Source organism: Mustela erminea, chromosome 1, assembly GCF_009829155.1.
Source record: "Mustela erminea isolate mMusErm1 chromosome 1, mMusErm1.Pri, whole genome shotgun sequence".
NCBI lineage: Eukaryota > Metazoa > Chordata > Mammalia > Carnivora > Mustelidae > Mustela > Mustela erminea.
The window spans coordinates 87,648,050-87,672,159 of NC_045614.1; the positions used below are offsets into that span (position 1 = coordinate 87,648,050).

The following is a 24,110-nucleotide window of genomic DNA, read 5'->3' on the forward strand; positions in this document are numbered from 1 at the left end:
TTCAGTTTTTCATCACTGAATGTGTAGGCTTTTCATATATGGCCTGTATAATTTCCTTCTACTTCTAGTTTGTTACAAGTTTTTATCATGAAAGGGTGTTGAATTTTTTCAGATTTTTTTTTTCCTCTATCTATTGAGATGATCATGTTCTGTGTGTGTGTGTTTGTATGTTTTATTACATTAATTGATTTTTGTGTAATGATCTATGGTGTATGTCAGGCGTAAGTCCCATTTTGCCATAATGTATGATCTTTTACTTACCTATTTATTTTTTAAAATTTTACTATTTGACAGAGAGCAAGAGCCCTGAGCAAGGGAGGGGCAGGGAGCTGCTGTGGGACTCCTTGCTGAGCAGGGAGCTTGCTGTGGGACTCAATCCCAGGACCCTGGGATGTTGACCTGAGCTGACCTGAGCGAAGGCAGATCCTTAACCCACTGAGCTACCCAGGCACCCCATGCGTGATACTTTCAATGTACTGTTGAATTTGATTTGCTGGTACTTTGTTGACAATTTTTGTGTTTATGTTTGTCAGGAATTCTATGTTCACCTGAAATTTTATTTTTTTGTTTTGTTTTTGTTTGGTTTTGATATCAGGGTAGTGCTGGTCCATAAAATTAGTTCAGACGTGTTCCTTCCTTTTCGGTCTTTTTTGGAAGAATTTGAGGATTGGCATTACTTTTTTAAATGTTTGCTAGAATTTACCAGTAAAGCCATTTGGTCCTGGGCTTTTCTTTGTTGGAGATTTTTGATTACTGATTCAATCTTTTTCTATTCATGATTTAGTCTTTGGTAGTTTGTATGTTTCTAGGAATTTATCTGTTTATTTTAGATTGCTCAGTTGCTTTGCATTGTAATTGTTCACAGTAGTCTCTTATCCTCCCCCCTTCCCATGACATCGGTTATAATATCTCCTCTTTCATTTTTTATTTCATTTGAGTTCTTTTTCTTAGTCTAGCTAAAGTTTTATCAGTTTAACATTTTCAAACAGCTGACTAAGTTTTGTTGATTTTTTTTTTTTTCTATTCTCTTTTCTTTAGTTCTGCTTTAATCTGTATTTTCTTCCTTATGCTAACTGGGCTTAGCGTGTTCTTTTTCTAACTCCTTGAGGTGTAAAGTTAGGTTATTTGAGATATTGCGTTTTTAATGTAGGTGTTTATCCTAGTAAACTTTCCTCTTAGTGCTGCTTTTGCTACATCCCGTAAGTTTTGGTATATTGTCTTTTCAGTTTTGTCTCAAGATACTGAGATACTTCTGACTTCCCTTTTGATTCTTTCTTTGATCTGTTGGTTGTTCAAGAGTGTGTTGTTTAATTTCCATATATTTATTACTTTTCCAATATTCCTTTTGCTGTGGATTACTAGTTTCATTCTGTTTTGGTCAGAAAAGATATTTGGTATGATTTCACTCTTAAGTTTGTCAAAATTTGTTTTGTGACCTAAGATGTCATCTATCCTGGAGAATGTCCTGGGTGTGCTTCAGGACAGTGTATATTCTGCTACTGTTGGGTGGATGTTCTGTATGTTTCTGTTAGGTCTATTTCGTCTATATTGTTCAAGTCACTGTTTCCTTGTTAATTAGCTGTTTCAAGTTCTATCCATTACTAAAAGTAGGATATTGAAATCTGCTACTGTTATTATTATATTGCTGTCAAGTTCTCCTTTCAGTTTGTCAGTGTTTGCTTCATATATTTAGATGCTCTGATGTTGGGTGTGTGTATATTTATAATTGTTACATCTCCCTAGTTTTGTCCTTATATAATGTCCTTTGCCTCTCATGACAGTTTTTGACTTAAGGTCTATTTTGTCTGATACTCGTTCAGCTGCCCTGCTCCTTTTTGGTTAACATTTGCATAGCATATCTTTTCCATCCAGCATATCTTTTCCATCCCTTCACTTTCAGCCTGCATGTGCCCTTAAGTCTAAAGTGAGTCTCTTGTTGGGACACCTCAGTGGCTCAGTTGGTTAAGAGCCTTCAGCTCAGGTCATGATCTCAGGGTTCTGGGATCCAGTTCCACATCCAGCGCCTTGCTCAGCAGGGAGCCTACATCTCCCTCTGCCTGCTGCTCTCCCTGCTGTGCTTTCTCTCTCTCTCTCTCTCTCTGACAAATAAATAAATAAAATCTTAAAGTGCATCTCTTGGAGATAGGATATAGTTGGATCTTGGTTTTTGTTTTGTTTGTTTTTGTTTTTGTTTTTTTTAATCTATTCAGACATTCTCTTTCTATTGGTTAGTGTTCTTTTGAAAATAGAGTTCTTTAGCCTTCAACATGTTTATCTTGATCATTGCCTTTTCTTCTGTAACCTTTTTTGGGTTAAATACTGCCTAGTTTATTCTTTTCTCAGGATTGCATTTATTAAAGAAATCTAATCTATGGTCGCTACCACTACTTTTGGTACCTTCTTTTCATGAGTCAACCTATTTTTCTCAGAAACAGGACAGTAAGTCATAAAACGCTAGAACTGAAAGCAACTATAAAAATCATTTAATCTCTTTAACTTCTTTCAACAGTAAAATGAAGGTGCCAAGAGAAATGAAGTAATGTGTTGACAGCTAAGTCAATTTTGGTTAACGTCAATTTAAGGAATTCTATATGGACCTTAATATATGTGAAGAAGCCTCTGAATACGGAAGAAAATGGCACCTATAAAATTGATGTGCTTTGCTTCATACAAAAATAATATTGCCCTCAAACCAGGGTTAATATTGTGATTAAGTTAGATATTTGTGTGTTTTCAGGGAAGAGACAAAAGGTAAAAGAAAGACAGTGAGCCTTTCAAGTTATGATAGAAATATTTAGGGTGCCTGGGTGGCTCAGTTGTTAAGCGTCTGCCTTCAGCTCAGGTCATGATCCCAGGGTCCTGGGATTGAGGCCCACATCAGGCCTCCTGCTCAACGGGAAGCCTGCTTCTCCCTTTCCTGCTCCCCCTGCTTGTGTTCCCGCTCTCTCTCTTCTCTCTCTCTCTACCAAATAAATAAATCTTTTAAAAAAAATAGGAAAAGTCAGGTAAGGCTGATAGCTCCTGTTTTGACTATTTTACTGTGGAACATTGTATATTCATATTACTTGCTCGGAACCATCATAAAAATCTAAACTTTGTTCTTTTCCTTTAGACAGTAATGTAGGTAGTGTGTTTTAGGTGAATAGTTAAACTTTTAAAAAGTTAGTATTTATAGGTCTAAACCAGTGTTGTGTAATGGTTGTCACTAGCCAGATACATATGGCTAGCTAACGTAACTGAGGAACTGAATTCTTGATTTAGTTTTATCTAAATTCTAAAAATACTTGATTTAGTTATTGGAACTTTAAAATATATTTGCAACAACTCAAGCACACATATTTACATCCTCAGTTGTAAATTTCTTGAGATCTAAATACAAATCTATTATTTCTAATGAAAATTTAATGTTCACATTGAGATATGCTTAAGTATAAAATACAAACAAAATTTGAAGACAATAAAAGAATGTAAAATATCCATTAATTCTGTATTGGCTATAAGCTGAAATAATATTTGTGGTATATTTGATTACATAAAATATTGTTATAATTTTACTTTTTGTTTCACCATTTTAAAGTGTTTACCTAGAAAATGTTAAATTACTTACGTGGCTAGTTTTTCATTTCTAATGTATGGCACTTGTCTACACTTTGGGTAGCTAAACTATTACTCTGTTATTATAAATAGTTTTAATGTTAAATAAACCTAATAAAATGGTTTCAGCCATTTTCTGAGAAATGTGATCATCAAGAGAATGTTTTGATATTAGATGTTCTAACTAGTTGACCATTGGTTTGAGAAAGCACTCTTTGAATAAATCAGAGGAAAGAGTAGCAACAGGGAAGATTATGTATAACTTTATAAAAGCCATCATTTTTTAAGAGAATGGACAGTTACAAGATATCTTTATATACCACTTAGAATTAATAAATTTATATGCTGTACTCTTGCCTCTAATTAGTAGCAGGTTTGTCTTGTACCTCTAATTTAGGTCTTCCGTATATACTGCCTTTTACTCTCTTTTTTGTTCTTACCTTGTATTGGATAGTTTTTCTTGTGTGCCTCATTTAGGCTGCATAAGGTCTTCTTTCCCCCCACTTTACTGAGGTATAATAGACTAGTAAAAATTGTATTATTTAAGGTGTACAGTGTGATGATTTGAAGTACATAGCCATTGTGAAATGATTACTGCTATCAAGCTAAAAGTGTGTTAATTAACACATCTGTCACCTCTCATAGTTACCTTTTTTTGGCGGTAAGAACATAATGTCTACTCTCAGCAGATTTAAAGTACATAGCTCAGTACTCTTAACTATAGCCATCCTGTGTGTGTATAGATCCCCCAAAGTTACTGTTCTTTAAACTGAAAGTTTGTACCATCTGACTAAGTCTTCTCATTTCCCTTACCCCCATGCCCTTGGCAATCCCCATTCTACTCTGTTTCTTTGAGTTCAATTTTTTAGATTCCACATGTAACTGGAATAATACAGTATTTGTCTTTTTGTGTCTGGTTTATTTATGCTTATTTTATTAACATAAATATCCTCCAGGTTCATCCATGTTGTTGGCAATGGTAGGATCCTTCATTTTTATGACTGAATAATACTCCATTGTATATACACATAGCATATTTTTTTTGATCCATTCATCTGTTGACAAACAGGTTGTTTCTGTTTCTTGTCTTAGTTAATGTCACAATGAACTTGGGGGTATAGACGGCTCTTTGAGATAACTGATTTCATTTTCTTTGGATATATACCCAGATGTTTAACTTCTTAAGGAACCTTCATACTTTTTTCCATGGTGGCTCTACTAGTTTACGTTCAACCAGGAGTGTATAAGCATTCTCTTTTCTCAACATCTTTGCCAACATGTTTTCTCTTGTCTTTTTGATCCTAGTCGTTCTATCAGGTGTGAGGTGAAGACTCATTGTGATTTTGCTTTGCATTTTCCTAATGATTAGTGAGTAGAACACCTTTTCATGTACCTGTGGCCAATTGTATGTCTTTTCTAGAAAAATATTTATTTAGGTCCTTTGCCTATTTTTAAAAATAAGGTTATTTATTTGTTTGGGTATTTGTGTCATTGGTTGATTGGGATTTTGTTTGTTTGTTTTTATTGAGTCATATGAGTTCCTTATAGATTTTGGGTATTAATCTGTTATTGGATATACATAGATTACAGACATTTTTTCCCATTCCACTGGTTGTCTTTTCATTTTGTTGATACTCTCCTTTCCTGTGCAGAAGCTTTTTTGTTTGATGTAGTCCCATGTGTTTCTGTTTGCCTTTGTTGCCTCTGTTTTTGGTGTAATATCCAAGAAATCATTGGGTTGCATAAGGTCTTTGAAGGTGGAGATGATATATGACATTTCATAATCTCTTGGTGTGTGAATAGTAGAGTGGAAATATTAATATGAAATATTTGTTGAATCAGTTGCTGGTAAAATTTTAAATGTTTTAAAAATCAGGTATTCTTGCCAAAAGGTTTTTAGATTATTTCAGTGTAGTGAATTTTGAGTGGGATGGAACCAAATCTCACCATCCTGTAGGAATTTTTTAATAGTCATCTTAGAATTAGACAAGTTCAGGATTCTTAACATTTCATTTTCAAATCATGAGAGTAGATGTCAGGATACAGATTTTTTATTTAGATAAAGGTTTAAGATTTAGAAAGGACGTAGAGCCTGAAGGGTCCTTGGGTATGATACAGCAACTGATATTACCTCATTTTAGTTTATTTGGAAACTGAAGAAGGCCTAGATTTCTTAAGCTCTTGTAAGCACTAGTTGCTTATGTAAAAAAGCTGGGAGTTGCTTGTGATTACCATCTTCTTCCCTACGGCCCACCTAATAGCATATCCTGTAAATTGCTTTCCTAAAATATATCTCAGTCTCTGCATTTACATATCTAACATCCTAGTTCAAATTTCTTAATTTTGGGATTATTGCAACAGTCTCCTAACTAGTCCTTTGGCTTCTGTTCACTACACTGAAGCCCCATAATCTTTGTAAAGCACATCATGATGATTGTCTTGCTTAAAAGTTTCTAGCGACTTTTGAGTCACTTAGAAAATACCAACTTTATTATTTGGCTTACAAAGCCCTTTATAGTCTTTTGAGTTATTTCTCCCCACTACATCTGTTACTGTTCCTCATGGTTGTTTGCTGCAGCCACATGGACCTTCTTCTGGGTTTTTCTCCCCAAGAAATTTTTTTCTTCTACAGTATATTGCAGTTTGCAATTTTGTAATATTTATTACTGTGTAAGCTCTTTTAGAATAAGGATTAACTGTTTATTCATAATTTTGTTTCCTTAGCATAACAGAAAGCTTGGGACATAGTCGATGATGAATAAGTGTAGATGAACAGATGAGTCATTGACTGACTAGATGTTATTGAGCCTCCACATCTCATATACAATTTGGGTAGTAGTACCCATAAAAAGTGATGAGGATTCAGTGAGAATATATTTTTATAAGATTTTATTTATCGAGAGAGAGCAGCAGGCAAGGGCATGGAGCTGACACAGGTCCCAATCCCACAACCCTGAGCCAAAATCAAGAGTCGCACCCCACGGAGAGAATATTTGTAATAAATATTTGTTTCCTTCTCCCTCCACTTACTTTTCTTTGCTTACCCAGTAATATAGCAGAGTTGTTCCTTAAGCTGTTTTCTGCTTACTGTTTCTATTGCAGTTTGTTACAGTTAATGTTTATAATCCATTTTATTTCTTGAAAATTTAAGTATACTGTACTAAAATGTGGATCACTGATTGATGCCTGAAGGAGGAGTAAGGTTATCATTTAGTGTTAGCTTGAAGTCTGAGTAAAAGTTAAGAGACTCAAAAGCAGATTGGCTTAAGGTAGAATTTCTGTTTCTCTGTAATACAAGTGTTGGGAAGTGGGCAGTTTAGGGGGTTTATGGCAGTTCTGTCCCACAGAGTCCTGAACGGACCCAGATCCCCTCTAGCATACTCTTCTACCACCCTAGATTCTGGTCCTCGTTTGCATTAGGATGGTGGCGAGTCATCCATGTTCTAGGAAGCAGGGTGGATATACCATTTGTCCTTGTAGAAATAGGAAACCACTAACACCTCTACTTAAAAATGCTCGTCAGAACTTTGTCTTGTGGCTTCCCGTTACAAGGGAGGCTGAGAAGCGGAGACTTTGTTCTGTGAGGCTCTGAACTTACCTAAAAATTAAATGTTCTAGTTGAATGGAAGGTGGGAAGAATGGATGCAGAATATGGATAGGTCTTTGTAAAGAACACTTCAGAGTAATAATAGGTAATATTAATATATGTTAACAATATACATTAATAATGTGTATTAGTTATATTGTTATAAAGGGTGAACAATTTGTTATTACCATTATAACATACCAGTGGGATCAGACTCCTTGAGATCATTGGATAACCGTGGTTGTCAGCCATTTTGGAAGTATGGGTGGGTAAACATTTTAAAAAATAGTTTGTAAATACATTATGTGCAGAGAATTAATTTGCATGTGTTATAAGGATTTTGAATTCAGCATTTTAAAAATACGTAATGTCATTTTTCGGTGGCTGTACTAAGAACAGGGAAACCTGACCGATAACCTTAAAGAATAGCTATTTAAAAAATTTTTTCCTTCTCTATTCTTCCACCCCATTTTCTTTTAAATCTGTTCATAGGACTTTTTCTAAAATATATGGGCAGATGAAACCTAGCTCAAGAAGATTGTTCAGGATTCTTGAACTATGAGAAATGTTTCAAAACATTATTTAAACCCACTTCCTTACCATCTTTCACCACAAGCTTTTCATTTTTTAATACTCAGAGAGTAGCCACTTTATACAGCCTGAGTAAAATTCCATTTCTGTGATAATCAGTATGAAAGTCACAGATCAATATGGAGGAGCACAGATAAGATGAGCTTTGGATTGAATCTGTAAAAAAGAAAAAATGATTTGTGTCAGGAAAAGAAATTCTGGTGTAACAAAATTAGGAACCTAAAAAAAAAAATCTTTCAGGACGTTTAATATCTTATCATTAAAGGTTTAAACCAGCTTTACTGTTACATGATTCTGTGAAGAATAGGAGTAAGCTGTTGTTGGGATATGTTTTAGCACGAAGAATGGAAGGATTATGAAGTTGTCAGAGTTTAAATTTGTTGGCTTATTAAAAATTAAGTCTAATTTGTCCTAAAAAGTAAGTGCCTCAAGAAAAAAAAAATCACATCCCTTTGCCATTGTTCAACTGGAAAAAAAAAATTATTTTGAACGTAAGTTTGCCCAATCTTTATCAATAATTTTTCATCATATATACTTTGTACATTCTTAATTTCTTAAGTAGTTATTGACCATCTCCTTTTCCTTTAAGATATAAATTCTTAGGGGCCTTTAAGATATAAATTAGGGGCCTGTTCTTATTCAGGAGAAGGTATAAAACAGTGCTATATGGTATTGTTAGCTTAAATAATAAAAAATAATGAAGTATTTATCTTTTTTTTTCATCTGTTCTTGGTTATATAGGCTATCTTGGGCCAGTAATCTTTACCCTTTCTCTTCCCTTAGACTGTAAAATACAGTGAATGCAGAAGTATGGTAAAACCCCTAGTCCTACTTCTTGCCTAAGTTTACTGCTTCCTCCCCTTGGTAACTTCAGTAATGCTTAATTTGGTTATTGGAGTGTTATGACAGATTTTTAGCAGTCCATTAAGAGGCCTGAAAACTGGGGGTGGGGTTGGGGAGGGTTACTGTAGTTAGCAACTGAATTGCAGTCTCCGACACCAGTCTGAATTACCTCACCACTGGGGAGAGAAATCATCAGTAGTCCTCCATTTACTGCTGCCCTCACAGGGGATATCATTCTGTTATTCTAAATATCCATCATAATAAGACTATCTTCATTTTATTTCAAACTAGATTTTGTAAATGTCCTTTAATAAATGTTGAAATGAGACACAGAGAGTTTAAGTAACTTGTTCAAGGTTATAGTTAGGTTAGTGGGAAGGCAGATTAGAACACAGTTAGTGTGACTACAAAGCCTATGTTCTCAATCAGTCACAGTGCTATTACTGTATTTCTCCTGGATAAAAATCTCTGGAGATTATTATTCTTATAACTGTGAAACAATTTAGGCTCCAGGAATTTGCCTTGCCTAAGGACCCAGCTAATCAATAATGGAATCAGAATTTGAATTCCAGGTTAGGCTGACTCCTGAGGCCTTAATTTTAGCTGTCATCCTCTATCATTGTTTCATATTGACCATGTTTCATATTGACCATGTCAACTTCTGCATGTTAAGTTGCTTACCTACTAAAAGTACAAAACTCACTTTACTGCACTTTAGTGCCTCATGTGTTTTCTGATTAAAGTGTGTGTGTATGTGTGTGCATAATATATATACTCTTTTTAAAAAAAATTTATTTATTTTAGAAAGAGAGAACATGAGCAAGAGGGGCAGAGGAAGAGGGAGAGAGACTCTCAAGCAAACTCCAGGCCGAGTGTGAGCTGTTGTGAGACTTGATCTCAGGACCCTGAGATAATTATCTGAGCTGAAACCAAGAGTCAGAAGCTAAGTGACTACACCTCCCAGGCACCCCTGTGTATACTCTTAATATATATGTATTCATGTATACATAAGAATTCCCTGTTGTGTTTTATACTTTTGCCACTCAGTTCCAGAGTCTTGTGACATACTGGAATTCTTTTCAATGAAATTGTTTGTAAGTGGAAGAAAGTGGAAGGGAAATGTTTATGTGTGCATGGTGTATATAAAAATGTAGTCCCTGCCTTCAAGGAGCTTGTGCTCTGGCCAGGAAAAACCTATGTGTGGAAGTTGATGTAGAACAAGAGACAGGATGTACCTGCTTAAGTAGGTGAATTTATGTACTAGATACTTTGAAACAAGTTAAAATTGCCTATATCAAAAGAGATTCTGTTTGGGATGGGGGAAAAAAACCCCAACAATGCTGAAGATAGAATAGAGGATACTATTACCATAGTGGTTTTATTTTCACATGTTTCACATATCAAGATGATATTTTTGATTTAGCCATGTGGAGATGGTTAACATCATTTTGTATGTCAAAATATTTTCACATATTTAATTTGGTTTTAAAATACAGCTCTGTGAATTGTTAGCATATTTTAGTATCTTGATACAGTTATATTAGGATTATAGGTTTTTTCATAGATTGACATTTAATGGTTTTTGTTCTTCAATTCTGGCATTCTTATCTATTTCATGCTGGTTTTTTTTTTTTTTTTTTTTTTTTTTGGTAATGTTTTGGTAGGTAAATTTGCTTACACACGTGTGATAACACTAGTCCTGAAATAACCCATTTTAAAATAACTCATTTAGGAATATTATTGTCATAAGTAGTATATTCCTTTGTTACCTGAACTTCTCACAGCCATTATAGGTTACTGGTCCTTTAAGATTACTTTTACAGTCTAGTATTTAGTATTACAGGTTGCAAAGATCTTGAGAGTGGAAAGTTGGGGCGGTACATGTACAAGTATGTACACTCACTGGAAGCAGAATAGATTTAAAAGAGCAATAAGTTTGGAATTAGGCACAACTTTACTAATTTATATGCCTTTGGATAAAATACTTCATTCTTTCTTAATTACATGTAACCATAAGGTTATTTTATTAAATGAGAGTGTACAACAGCTTGTCATAAATGTTCAAATATATTTCATTTATGAATAAAAGTGCTAGTTGATAGGAGAACAAAGCTTGAAGGGAAACCATGGTATGTTTATGTAATTTTTTGTTGGGAAATATCAGGCTTGTTTAGTAAATAGGGAAAGAAGGGGAAACACAACTATAAATTGGTTGTTTTTGACACCTGATTTGTAGCTTTAGGGAAATTAATTTTATAGAGGAAGGAGAATCTTTGCTTTCTTTATGTTACCCTGTGCTTTTTTGACATAGAAATTTAATGCTAAGGACTTTAAACAATAGTTTTATGCAGCTATTTTAACAGATTTTAAGGCTTATTCCATTTCCAGATGGGAAGGTAGAATTATTTAATTTCTTCAATGAAAATGATCCATAGAAGTTTTGAGCTAGGATTTTTGCATTTTGAAATGTTTATTTTTTTCCCTTTAAATATATGACCTGATAGATTAAATTTAACAACCTAGAAATTGTTAGTAAATCTTAAATTTCTTTGTTTGAACTTCTTTGCATTTTTGAAAATAAATACATCTGCTTTATTAAAAAATGATCTTGGTAAAAAATAAGAATAAAATCTTAGATTTGTGTTTTTATAGTCTCTTAAATACTCCTTCATCTCCCTTTTATTGGCTCACTGCAGACATTCTTATTGCAGCTGTCATTATAGGGTTAAACATCTTGCTGTATTGTAACATACGAAAGCAGTTAAGCTGTTTGGAATTGTTTACTTGCTAAAACCAGTGTTAGTCAGCAGAGGCAGTACACCAGATTTCCTTGTGGCTTTTAGTGGAAAATGTTAAAAGCGCACTCATTTTTCAGTTATAGAATTTTCAGTTTGATCTGGATTAGTCACAGAACTGGCATGAACCTTCTAATTGTGAAGGCTGTCCAAATGCACTTTTTTTTTTCTCCTGCTAGAGGAAGTTACATCCCGAGCAGTAGCTCAGATCTCTGGTAAGTGTAACATGTGAGCATTACTAGGCATTTCATCCTGCGGTTCTGCAGTCTTTGCTATTCAGACTGTTGCTCAGTTGGAATGCTTCTGTGGGGCCGATCCTGAGGTTCCGTAGATATTTTTTAAGGACCTACTCATTGGAGGTATCAGTGGCGTCTTGCAAGATCATCTGAGGAACGGAAAGCATCTGAAATGTACTGAAAAGGATAACTGTAGCGGTTTTTATAGTGGAAGGAAACTATATTGGCACAGAGCAGATGACTGAATAAAATAGTTGGCTCAAAGAAGATGCACAGTCTGCTGTTTTTTCCTGTGAATGAAGACTATTTAATGGAAGCTGTATTCATGTGGAGATCAAAGGAAACACTGGAATGATAAACTACTGGGCTTTTCTCTCTCTCTCTCTCTCTCTCTCTTTTTTTTTTTTTTTTTTTTAAATGAAAAGCCTGAAGCAGTAATTTGAGCTCAGATGCCTTCTAATTCCTTCACAGCCTGCCTGTTCCATTAGGATCTTCTGCTAACACTATTTCTGCCTGGTGCTGTGCCCTTTTGCTGGAGCAGCCACAGACAACTGCCTGATGGAGAAAGAATGAACGCTCTGCCTTGCTTGTGCTATCGATGGGAATAAAGCTATCTGTGTTTCTTCTATTATATGGGATATCTGGATTAATCAAGCTGTATTCTAGTACCAAGAGCCCTATTGTCTCTTGTAGTCTGACTCATCGCATGTAAATGTACTGCAGCTTCGCTATTAATGCAGAGTGTTGTTGTTTTTTCTTTCCCAAACACAGAAAAAATTGTCAACCTCTGAGCTTCATTTTAAGAATTTGTGCTGAGCTGTAGATTTTTTTTTTCTGGATAGCATCTGCAATAACTAGAAGCTGAAGAAATGAAGATAAGTTAGAAGTGGAAACAGAATAGTGGGATTTTTTTTTTTTCCCAATTACAAGCAAATCAGCTACTTGTAACTATATGACCTTGCAGACAAGAGTGGGTATAACTGTAATCATCTCTGTCACAGTAATTGTTTCTCATTTCATTTTGTATTGTGTGGTGTTGTCACCCCAAACAATGATCTTTTTAAGCAAGTAAATTTCTGTGAGACAGAGAGCATTATGACTATTTTGGTAGGGGAAAAATATTTTTAAATGAGCTTGTACTGGACTTCGTTTTTGTTATTGACATGTTGATGTGAAATTTCTTTTAAGTATTACAGTAACCCAGCAGAAAATAATAGAGTTTTGTTGTTTTTAGGAAGTTATGTTATGTAGTCATACTTTTAAACCTCAGTTTTTCTGATAGTACTTATTAACTTTAAAAAACCAGCTGCGCTATTCAGAGAATGATCCTAAGTGTTGTACAGAAGAGGAGAAAAAACTACTTGTGCTCTTCCAACTGTGACTTTTATCACATAGCTTGGGATTTAGTATTTTAAAAGAGCGAATGAGTCGAGTGTGTATTGTTGTTTTGGAGGAGGTAGAAGATGAATCTCCTGCATTCATTTCTAAGTTGCCACAGGAAAATAAATCCCTACATTCACCACCTTCCGGAAGTGTATTGGTAAGATATGAGAATTTATGTTTACTGTCTTCTACTGAACTAGTAGGATAAATTTTATCTTTTAAGAATAAACAAGTTGGTTTCCGCTAGTTTCATTAAAAACCCAAATAAAGCAATATAAGTATGTAAATATACATATTACTTGGGTATAAAATGCACACATTTCTGATTTTTACTTGTTTAGATGTTTAGATAACATTTCAGACTTTACTATCTCTTACTCTCTTGAAAAGACTTTTTTTTTTTTTTTAAGAAAACTTGGGGCTTGTTCTGGCAACCACGTTTCTGTTTTCATTTTGTGGTTTCAAAAACTGTTGTAACAATAATGAGGAACTGTATGTTTTAGGAAAGCTCCTGCTAGCAGTACCGAGGCACAGCCTTTTCTGTAATGAATTTTATGTATTTACATTTAGCACTTTTATATGAAAAAGAATCAGACTTCATCCTTAACCTTACTTTTAATGTTGTCAATTGGTTTCTTTTTGACTCGTATAATATGATACCTTATCAGAGAGAAACTGTTGTTAAGAAATTGTTATATTTAGATACACACGTGTTTGCCTCTTCGTGTTTTTTAGGTAGATGATATTTTTTGGTCTTTGGATTGTTGTGATTTTAATCAATTTCTAGATTTTCTTTCTTGGATTTTTATCTGTATAACATGTAATGCTAAGCCATGCAAGTTACTTAATGCCCCAAATGGAACTTTCCAAAGAGGCCTACCTTCATGGGCCTCAGTGTGGCCTAGGAATAGCTTGTTTGACAACTTATGTTCCGGAAGTAGATGTTGAGATGTCACACTTGTATTTGGAAGAGACTTTGTTTTTACCATATGTATACACACATATATAAACAAAAGACTTCTCACAAAAAATAAAGTTTGATTGGGCTTATTATCTACCTAATTTTGGTCATACTGAATTCATTTTTTAAAATTAGGCTTTTTAATTCAGGGGGGAATCCTGTATTTTCATATGATTTGACTTCATGAAAGTTTTGGTTAATGTCAGAAACCAAATTGATTATTGTTCCTAAAGAGAAGAAAAATTTTAGGTTTAAAAATTATGTGTAAATACCTTTAGAATCACCCATACAGTGTGATTAATATTTTTATTGCTTTCTTGTATTTTAGCCATCACTGGTGCAAGCTATATTTAATGGAGATCCTGATGAAGTTCGGGCACTAATATTTAAGAAAGAAGATGTTAACTTTCAGGTAAAACAATTCACTGACACTGGCCTTTAAATCTATGTATAAAAACTGTTTCTTAGAGTTGTGATTCCATTAAAAAGACATAACACAGTTCTGTAACAGTTGTTTTAAATGAAGGCAGAAGGATCTTAACGTAATTGCCTCAAAAGAAAGGGGCTAGACATACATTCAGGATAAAGAATGTAACACATGAGAACTAGAAGCCAGTGAGGGTTCTTTATTTGCCAGCTTTTTACTTGGAAATTTTTCCACAGAAAAGCTGAAAAAATACCCTGAATATCCATATACCTTCCCTTTAGATTCAGCATTGATAACATTTTGCCACATTTGCTTTCCCTCTTATATTTACGCATACTGTATATACACACTCATGTGGTTTTTCTTTTTCTTTTTGAATCCCATTTGAAATAAGCTGTAAACATGAGACTTCACTGTTAAATACTTGTATGCATTTTAGATGAGGCTTCTTTTTTGTGGACTTTAAATAAAAGACATTTCTATTAAGTTTATAATATATCTAATTTAACTATGAGATCAAATTTGTTTTCTGTAAATAAGCATTGTAAGCATTATATACAGACTCATCTGTTTGAGTCTTTCAATAAAGAAAGACGTATTTAAAGTCTCCAAACTGAAAGGTACAGTGCATTTAATGTGCAGGACTGACATGAGACACATTGGGTATATGTATAATTTCCTCTGTGTTTGTCTAGTTGCCAATAGTTTCTTTAATTTACTAAATTGAGGCTAAAAATATGTAATTTACTGTAATAAGATCAGATTTATTAATATGTGTTATTGACACTGGAAACACATTGACAATACATTTTTCATACGTAAGTCAGTCCTCTGAATTACTGGGGTGAGGGGGTCATGAGTCAGAAAGTTGCTATAGGAACACCAAAACAGATGACCTGAAATGATTGTTAATTCTATGAAAGCCTGCAAGTTCATCTCATCTTTTCCTTCACACTCTTTCACAGTTCTTTCACAGTTCTACTGTGGTAATATTAAGTAGACAGAAAAAGTATTTATCTTTTTAAAGTTGGATTATCCAAATAAATTTGATCTTCAGTTAAAATGGTTCATTATTACATTAGGAAGTGATCAAAGAAATGCTATATTTTTTTTAACTTTTCTAAGTGAATTGATTTCAAGTTGATATTTATTGGATACATGCACCTAATTCATGATGTACATATTTTAAATGGAGTGCCTGGTTACTTTACATAATTGGGGTGTCCTAAAGAAATCTATTTTTCTTAGGACAGAAAATAATTTTAGTGGTATAGACCTATGAAAAGGAAGAAAATGGCTTTCTGTTCTGTTTAACTCTAGTCTTGGGTTTCTTTGTTTGCTTAATAGTGTTAATAGTGCTAACAAATCTTATCTTGGTGAGGAAGTTTGTTCTATATTGCTCTTTACCATGATTAATGTCTCCATCACTACAAAGTCTCATTATAGCCAGCACTGTCTTTTGCTGTACTAATCAAATTATTTTAAATTAAAAAAAAATGACTCAATCATCTTGAGCATCAGTTTATTTTGGTGTGATATCCTTGGGAACTGTTGTTTATGTGTCACTAGCATGTGACCCCCAAACATTTGTGATTTTTATCCTCTACTTATAGGTTCCACCCTTAACTTACTTTTAACCATCATTTCTTAACATCTCCTCGCTTGGGCCCTTACTCTGAAACTTAGTATTTCAACTCAGCTGGCCCTTCTTGAGGGTGGGTGACTCTTCAGTGGTCTTCAGTGATTCATGGGTTTTTGACAAGGTTTTTTTTTTTTTTTATGACTACTTTTTGGTCTTTTCTCATGTGACTTAGTAGTTGAGAGTTTTGTCATATATTTTACAATTTGTTAAATCTGTGGCCATTTTTCTAATTCAAGATAGTAAATTTTTTCTTTTAAGAGGCAATGTATATATTTGGTAAAACAGTGTTTTGTCATATAAAATAACTCTTGATAGGTAATAAAAATATTTAAGCTTCATGTCAATATGACAGTAGTGTTTCTCAAAAGTTAATTTAAGTAACTGAGAATAATATCTTTTTGAAACTTAGAGGTTTTGAAGTTATTTTTATAAATTTTTAGAGTGGATATACAAATTCAGATTTCTTTCTATGCTGAATAAACATAATAAACATTGTATTATTTTAGATATATTATTTTAGTTTCTTCAGTCATGTCCAGAAGTTTTGGATACTGTGGACCACCAAATAACATCTTTTTTTTTACTAATGCACCTAATTGATTTTTAACAAAACTCTTAATTTAAAATGCATTTATATTATTTGGTCTGAGAAAGAAGACTTGTTGTAGAAGCTATAGGTAAGATGATTTCGCTAGAAATACTAAAGTTGGACCACAAATAATTGAATGCCTAACTAAATACAGGTTTGTTGCTCATATAATTTAATCTAGAGCAAGGTGATTTTGGGGTTGGTTAAGACAGTAATTTCAGAGCTCTGGATGAGCTTTTCTATGAGACTTTTAGCTTTCTCCTCATAGTAGATAAGACTGCTGCATTATATGCTTACGAAAAACAACCAAAGAAAGTGGAAAGGGGACCTTTACTGTAAGTTTCCTTTTTTCTTTGTTTCCTTTTTTAATCAAGCAGAATTATCTTTTCCAAAATCCCCTCAAAACTCCCTCCTCAGGTTCCTTTGGTTACTAGCTTACTCTAAACCCTGATCTACCAACAAAGGTAGAATGGGGTTAACTTCCTGCTTAGATCAATCATTGTTTATTACCTGCTTTATTTCCTGGGGCAGGAATTGAGGCTTACCATCAGTGGTTGTCTGGCCATTTTTGGCCATTACATATATGCAGAAAATCAGCATTTTCATAGGAAGGCATAAAGTAGTTGTTTGGATAGGTAACCTGATAGAAGATTTTTGATTGCCTAGAAGCAGTTGAAATAGCAAACTTTTCAAAAAATTAAAGTCACTTGGACATGGAAGAAGCACTGTTAATTAAAAAGGCAAAACAGTCAAAATTTATAAAGGCAGAGTAGTATTACATAGTGTAAAAGAACAATTGGAATATAAGTTATTAGACCTAAGTACTCATATTTTCTTAACTTATTACCTGTATACACCAGTTGACCAAATCCATTTAAGTTCTTTGTGACTCACTTTTCTTTTGTAAATGTGTGGGGTTATAATAATGGACTTCATTGCTTTTTTTCCCACTCCAAATTTAAGGTGCTCTAAAAATTCTGAATGACCTTGAATGACCTGCTTTTGCCCAGAAGGTTTCATATTTCTAAGTATACATAGTCAAGGGTACCTGAGTGGTTCAGTTGGTTAACTGCCTTTAGTTCAGGTCATGATTCCAGGGTCCTGGGATCAAGCCCCACATCAGGCTCCCTATTCAGCAGGGCAGTCTACTTCTTCCCCTCCCCCTGCTCATGATCTCTCTCTCTCTTTCAAATTAATAAATAAAAATCTTTATAAATAAATAAAGTCAAAGTAATAATTATATTTATTTATTATTTATTATATTATTTATTATTAAATTAAATAATAATTATTATTATTATATATATCATTGCCCTAGGATTTACTGGGATTTAATGCCATGTTGTGGAGTCTAAATGATTTAGTCTGAAATACTAATAACACATTTCAGAGGAAAGGTCTGACTTTGAAAGAAAATTATTTTTTACACATAGAAATTTTCTTCTATCCAGAGTGGTAAAAATCGGTGTTAATTACAGAATTTTATTTCAGAGATAGTGATATGCCTAAGCGTTCTTATCTTACGTGATTCAGTTCATACAACAATCTCATAAAGTTGGTAGGTTAACATTTCCATTCCACCAGTAGTTAACAAAACTAAAACTCAGAAAAGTTGAACATCTCCAGGATCAGGATCTCCAGGATCAGTAAGTATAGCAGAACAGGAATTTGAATGTGTGTCAGACTTGATAGTGACTGGGGAAATAAAGTAAATTGGAGAAAGAGAAATATATTTTCTTTTGTTGAATAGTGCCATAAAGCTGTAATGGTTCAAAAGTAGATTTTTTTTCCCCCTAGAAGTTATGGCCATGTTCTATGGATTCCTTCCTTTTAACTATAATATAAGCCTGATCCTAATTTTCATGATACCAAGGGCTATTAAATGTCAGCATTGTGAATCAGTGAATACATAAGCCTCCCTGGTGCCAAATTTTTATTAGACAAAAGCGTTATTCAAAATGATATCAAACTAGGAGTAATCATAATCTAGCCAGTGCTGTTTTTAGTGTTTAAATCAGAGGAAGGCTTAGATGGTAAGTGACCCTTTTTAAACACAAAGGAGTTGATTTAAAAGCTAGTCAATAAGTAGATCTCGCCTATATCTATCATATAACTTAATATTTTTGAAAATGCTGTCTTGTATATTTTACTCACTCCTGAATTTAGCTTTGTCATTCAAAATATTTGGGGATTGATGTGTCGAAATAGCCTTTCAAATTATTAACATCTTTTAAGCTTTCAAAAATACCTTTTGGGATCATTGAAATGATGTTGATTTTACTTTGTCAGATGAAGTGCTTAGCAAGTACACATACATACACACATATTGCAGAAGCAGATCATTAGTTTTCATTATTATTGTAATAATATTGTTGGCAGTTAACACAAAGTAGTGAACTCTCCGTTTACACAGATTGCCTGGAATTCCACACACCCCCACCCTTCACCATGTTCTCTAGTCTTTTCTAGAAATGAGCAAGAAGTGCTTTAATCTTTAGCCAGTCTTTCTTGTGGTCATATGTCACTTCTGGTGGCTGCCAGTATACTAAGCTGTTGATGTTCCTAAGCACCTACCGTCTTTGCTCAAGGATTTGAGGTCATACGTATTCTCTGTTCTAAAGCTGTATACATGTACACACTGTACACATACATGGTCTTCTGTAGCTACTCACAGTTGCTAGTATTGGAACCCATAACTCTCAGCCCCATCTCAAGTGTGCCCACCCAACTTCCAGCTGACTTCCACGGGACGTGGAGTTAAAAGGAGGGAGTAAAGAGGAGAGAAGAACCAACTCCATTAACACCCAGGAGAGAATTTTCCAATAGTTTCTCCATGCCTAGAAGTGGTACCTCTCCTCTATTCTTGCCAGTGCCTCTAGATTCCAGCCTCAGATTTTTAAGTTTTCATGACCAGTGTTCAGTTTTCCCCAAAGATCTATAAATGAGTGTATGTAATACTAAATGTCATGGTGACTAAATGGCTTTTGGGTGGTACTGAAACAAAGAAGGCATTGTCTAAATGAAACCAGCTGCTTTTGCAGCTAGAAACTGATGGTGGCTTAGTTTTATATTCCAGTCATGTATTGCTTTTTATTTAGCATATACACATTCTGCATCTTTTATTTTTCATCCCCAGTATATTTGGAGAGTATATATTGGGAATGTGGATATCAGTAGTCCTTGTTAGTAATAAGAGCTTCCTCATTTGTCTTGGTAGCCACATAGTTTTGCATTGTTTATAATGTAATTTATTTTAGCAGTCCCCCTTTTAGAGAGCATTTGGATCATTTTCAATTTTGCTAATTGGAAAAAAATTGGGATCCAAGAAAACAAAAATTCTGCTTCAGTGGACATGCAAAAATTTTAGAATGTTTGTATTTATTTTGAATTATTAAACAAATTATCATCTTTCCAAATAGACTAAGTGTAGTCTGAGTTCTTTGGAGTAATTTTACTGGACATGTATATATAAATAGGTGTTGGGTAAACGATGATATTTTTAGTAAAGTATCTTTACTTGTAAACTCAGCAATAATGCTGATGATTTTTTTATACTTACTACATATGAACATAGTAATATAATTATATTAACATAGTATAGCAAAATGTCATAAATTCTGTCCTAAATTTTAGACAGAACTGAAGTTGCTAATTGATCTGTTGGGTCTTAGCTACTACCTCAGCTTTTTTTTTTTTTTTTAAGTTTTAGTGAGGTATAATTGACATACAATAAATTGCATATATTTAAATTGTACTATTTCGTAAGTTTTGACATGTGCATATACCTATAAAACCATCACCTTAATCCAGGTAGTTCACATTTCCATCACTACCAAAAGATGCCTTTTGCCCCTAACCTCTGATCTGTTTGGTCACTGTAGGCTAATTTTGTGTTTTCTAGAAGTTTATATAAATGAAATGATATAATATATCCTCCTTTTGTCTAGCTTTTTTTTCATTCAGCATAATTATTTTGAATTTCATCCATGCTGTGGCACATATTAACAGTTTATTCTTTTCTGTGTAGTAGTATCTTTTCTGCTTAGTGTTCCACTGTATCTATGAATACAGTTTATCCACTGAGCTGTTGATAGACATTTGAGTTGCTTCCCTTTTTCATCTATTACAAATAAAGCTAGTATGAACCTTTCTGTGTAAGTCTTTATATGAACATAGTCTTTCCTTTCTCTTGGGTAAATATCTAGTTATAAGGTCAGTCCATATGGTAGTTTAACTTTTTAAGAAATTGCCAACTGTGTCCAAATTTGTTGTATCATTATACATTCCCACCAGCAAGATACGAAAATCTGTTTTTCCACATTCTTACCAATGTTTGGTACAATCAGTCTTTTCTCATCTTAAAAATTCTAATAGAATGGATGCACTGTATCCATCCGACAGTGTATCTCATTGTAGTTTTAATTTGCACTGCAGTGATGACTAATGGTATTAAACATCTTTTCATGTACCTCTTGGCAATCTGTGTATTCTCATTGGTGAAATGTCTTTTCGAGTGTTTTTGCTAGTTTTTTTTTTTTTTTCTTAATTGGATCGTTTTCTTGCTCTTGAGTTTTAAGAGTTCTTTATATGTTCTGGATACAGAGACTCATGCTGTGGCTGTGTTTTCATTCTCTTAAGAGTTTATTTGAAGAGCAGAAGTTTTAAATTTTGTGAAGCCCAGTTTATTCATTCTTTTATGAATCTTGGTTTTGGTGTTGTATCTAAAAAGCTATCTATTTCAGTGTCATGTAGTTTTTTTTGTATCTTCTGAGGTTTCATAGTTTTAAATTTCACATTTAGATCTATAATCTGTTTTGAGTTAATGTTTGTATATTATTTAGGGACGCCTGGTTGGCTCATTCAGTTATGTGTCTGCCTTCAGCTCAAGTCATGATCCCAGGGTCCTGGGATCGAGACCTGTGTTGGGCCTCCTGGTCAGCGGGGAGTTTGCTTTTCCTTCTGTCTGTATGTGCTGTCTCTTTTACTCTCCCAAATAAACAAATCTTCAAAAAAAGAAATCTGTATTATGCACAATATATGCCAAAGTTCACTTTTTTAATATGTGGATATATACAGTTATTAAAATATTTGTTGAAAAGAGTGTTTTTTCACTGAATTGTCTTTATATCTTTATTAAAAGTGTGTTGTTAAGGCCAGTACCATACTGTTGTGATGGTATAGCTTTATAAGTCTTGATCACCAACTACTACCTTTTTCAGAATTGTTTTGTGTTTTTTGTTGTTGTTGTTTTTTTTAAAGATTATTTATTTATTTATTTATTTATTTGACAGACACCACAAGTAGGCAGAGAAGCAGGCAGAGAAAGAGAGAGGAAGAAGCAGGCTCCTGGCTGAGCAGAGATCCCGATGTGGGGCTCGATCCCAGGACCCTGGGATCATGACCCGAGCCGAAAGGCAGAGGCTTTAACCCACTGAGCTGCCCAAGCGCCCCTGTCATTTGTGTTTTTATATAAATTTTAAAATCAGCTTGTCAGTTTCTAGGAGCAGAATTGGATTATGTTGATTTGTAGGTCAGCTTGGCAAAAATTAACATCTTAACAGTGCTGAGTCTTCTGAACCATGAACAAGTTACAGCTCTCCTTCTATTTAGGTCATTTTTAATTTCTCTCAGCAAATTTTGAAATTTTGCTGAGGATGGCCTTTTATATATGGTGTTAAATTTATACTTTATAAATTTAATAAATGTTATTTAATTTCAAAAAATGCTAAACCTGCTGTATAGAAGTGAGTTTTTCTTGAGTATTCTGTCCAGTGCTCCAGGAAATTTGAGTTTTTCACCCTAGCTTATGGAATAGGACACTTCCCAATATGCAACTCAAGCACTGTTCCTTCAAAATCCATGTATTTTCACTGGGGATAATATCACCTCCAACGTGGCAAAATTTATTTTTTTGCTGTGAGTATGTATGTGTGTATGTGTGAGAGAAAGATCAACCATATTGTTACAATGATTTATGGCCCTCCAAAGGGCCAAACTTTAGAGGTTAGGTACACAGTAGTAGTAAAATTTCATGGGGACAGTAAGGGAAGAAAAAGAAAAAGTCTCAAAAAATCTCCTGGGTCATGGTGATAAGGAGAAAAGAGTTGAGAAACATTGCTTTAATTACTTTGGATGCTTCTTTTCGCTAGACTAGGTAGTATTTTTATATACATGTGCTGTTTTGTACTTAGCTGAGTACCCAAGGGGATAATCTACAGACCTGTGGGATTTTCTAGCAGTACCAACTTCTCTCTCTGTTAACTCTGTTCTGAGAATTCTCACCCCTTTCTCCCCAGACTGTCAGCTCTGTCTCTTTAACTCAGGCAAATATGCCTATTAAAACATACGTAGCTCTGTAAAAGCCATTAAAAATAATTTTTTTGATTAAAACAACTGACTGACATTCCGCTGGATGTTTTCAGATTTATACTTTACATATTTTCTGAAATGAAGTTTTCTGTTTTAGTCCAGTAGTATTTTTGAAATAGGCATTCTGGACATTAGTTTTCTAAACAATAGTATTATATTTGATAATTAAATTGCCCATCATAGATGGCAGTACCTCCTCTTACTCTAACAGGAGTTGGTATTGATACATAATTTGGGGGTGTCTGTCTGGCTCAGTCAGTAGAGCATGCATGTCTTGATCTGAGTCCTGAGGTCAAGCTCCACTTTGATCATGGAGCCTACTTTAAAGAAATATTAAAAGATATGTAGTTTTGGTGTTTTATTTTTTTATTGTGAAAAGCAAGTAAACCTTAGCATAAGGGTGTCTATCACCATTAAATTTGTAAAAGAGAGTAAATTCCTTGTTTAGAATAGGTTTCTTTGTTGATTTGTCTTTTTAATATTACTGCTGATAGAGCAATGTCTAGATTACAACATGAATTAATACTACATTCTAAACTTGCTAAATAGAATTTGCCTCAGGGCAAGAACCTTCCATTTTGTAGGATAGTTAGTACTAGAAAGGGGTCTTAGAAATCAAGTAATTAAATCATCTCTGTTGAGGGTGAGGCAAAACTGAAGCCCTTGGAGTTTGTTTGATTTGGTCATTTATATTTAGAAGAGATACAGGATAAGAGCCCGTTTTCTTAATGTCCAGTTCGTTTTTTGTCCATGTGTCTCCTGTAGTTTGTCACTCCTCAGTTCTGCCTTGTGGTTTAGTACAAGTACAAGAAATTTCTTAGCTTTTTTCTTGCAGCTCTAAGTAAATAAGCCCTTAGTAGATACTTGCTAGCTCAATTTGGTGTAACTTGGTAAGTTCATTCCTTGGCAAATTAGTCCTGGTTACTTTGCTGGGGACTAGGAAGACAAGTCCAGTCATACATACTTCCCCCCCCTACTCTTACGTGCTCTTTCCTGACTCATGATATCAGTTTTGCCCTCATTGTCTCCAGCTCCCTTTGCCTCATCTTCAGTTTCTTTAGGTTGCCCTTGACAGTAGTCAGAATTCCCAAGAT

At 34.1% G+C, this 24,110-nt stretch overlaps 1 protein-coding gene across 10 annotated transcripts in view; it reads left to right on the top strand.

The window, feature by feature from the left end:
- ANKRD28 (ankyrin repeat domain 28) overlaps window positions 1-24,110 on the top strand; it is a 205,317-nt gene that overhangs the window by 68,379 nt on the left and 112,828 nt on the right. For 7 of the 10 annotated variants that reach the window (XM_032332459.1, XM_032332505.1, XM_032332487.1 and 4 more), the window contains one exon: window positions 14,318-14,401. In XM_032332459.1, the coding sequence (XP_032188350.1) occupies window positions 14,318-14,401 (84 nt within the window). The other 3 variants (XM_032332519.1, XM_032332451.1, XM_032332497.1) reach the window with 3 other exon arrangements.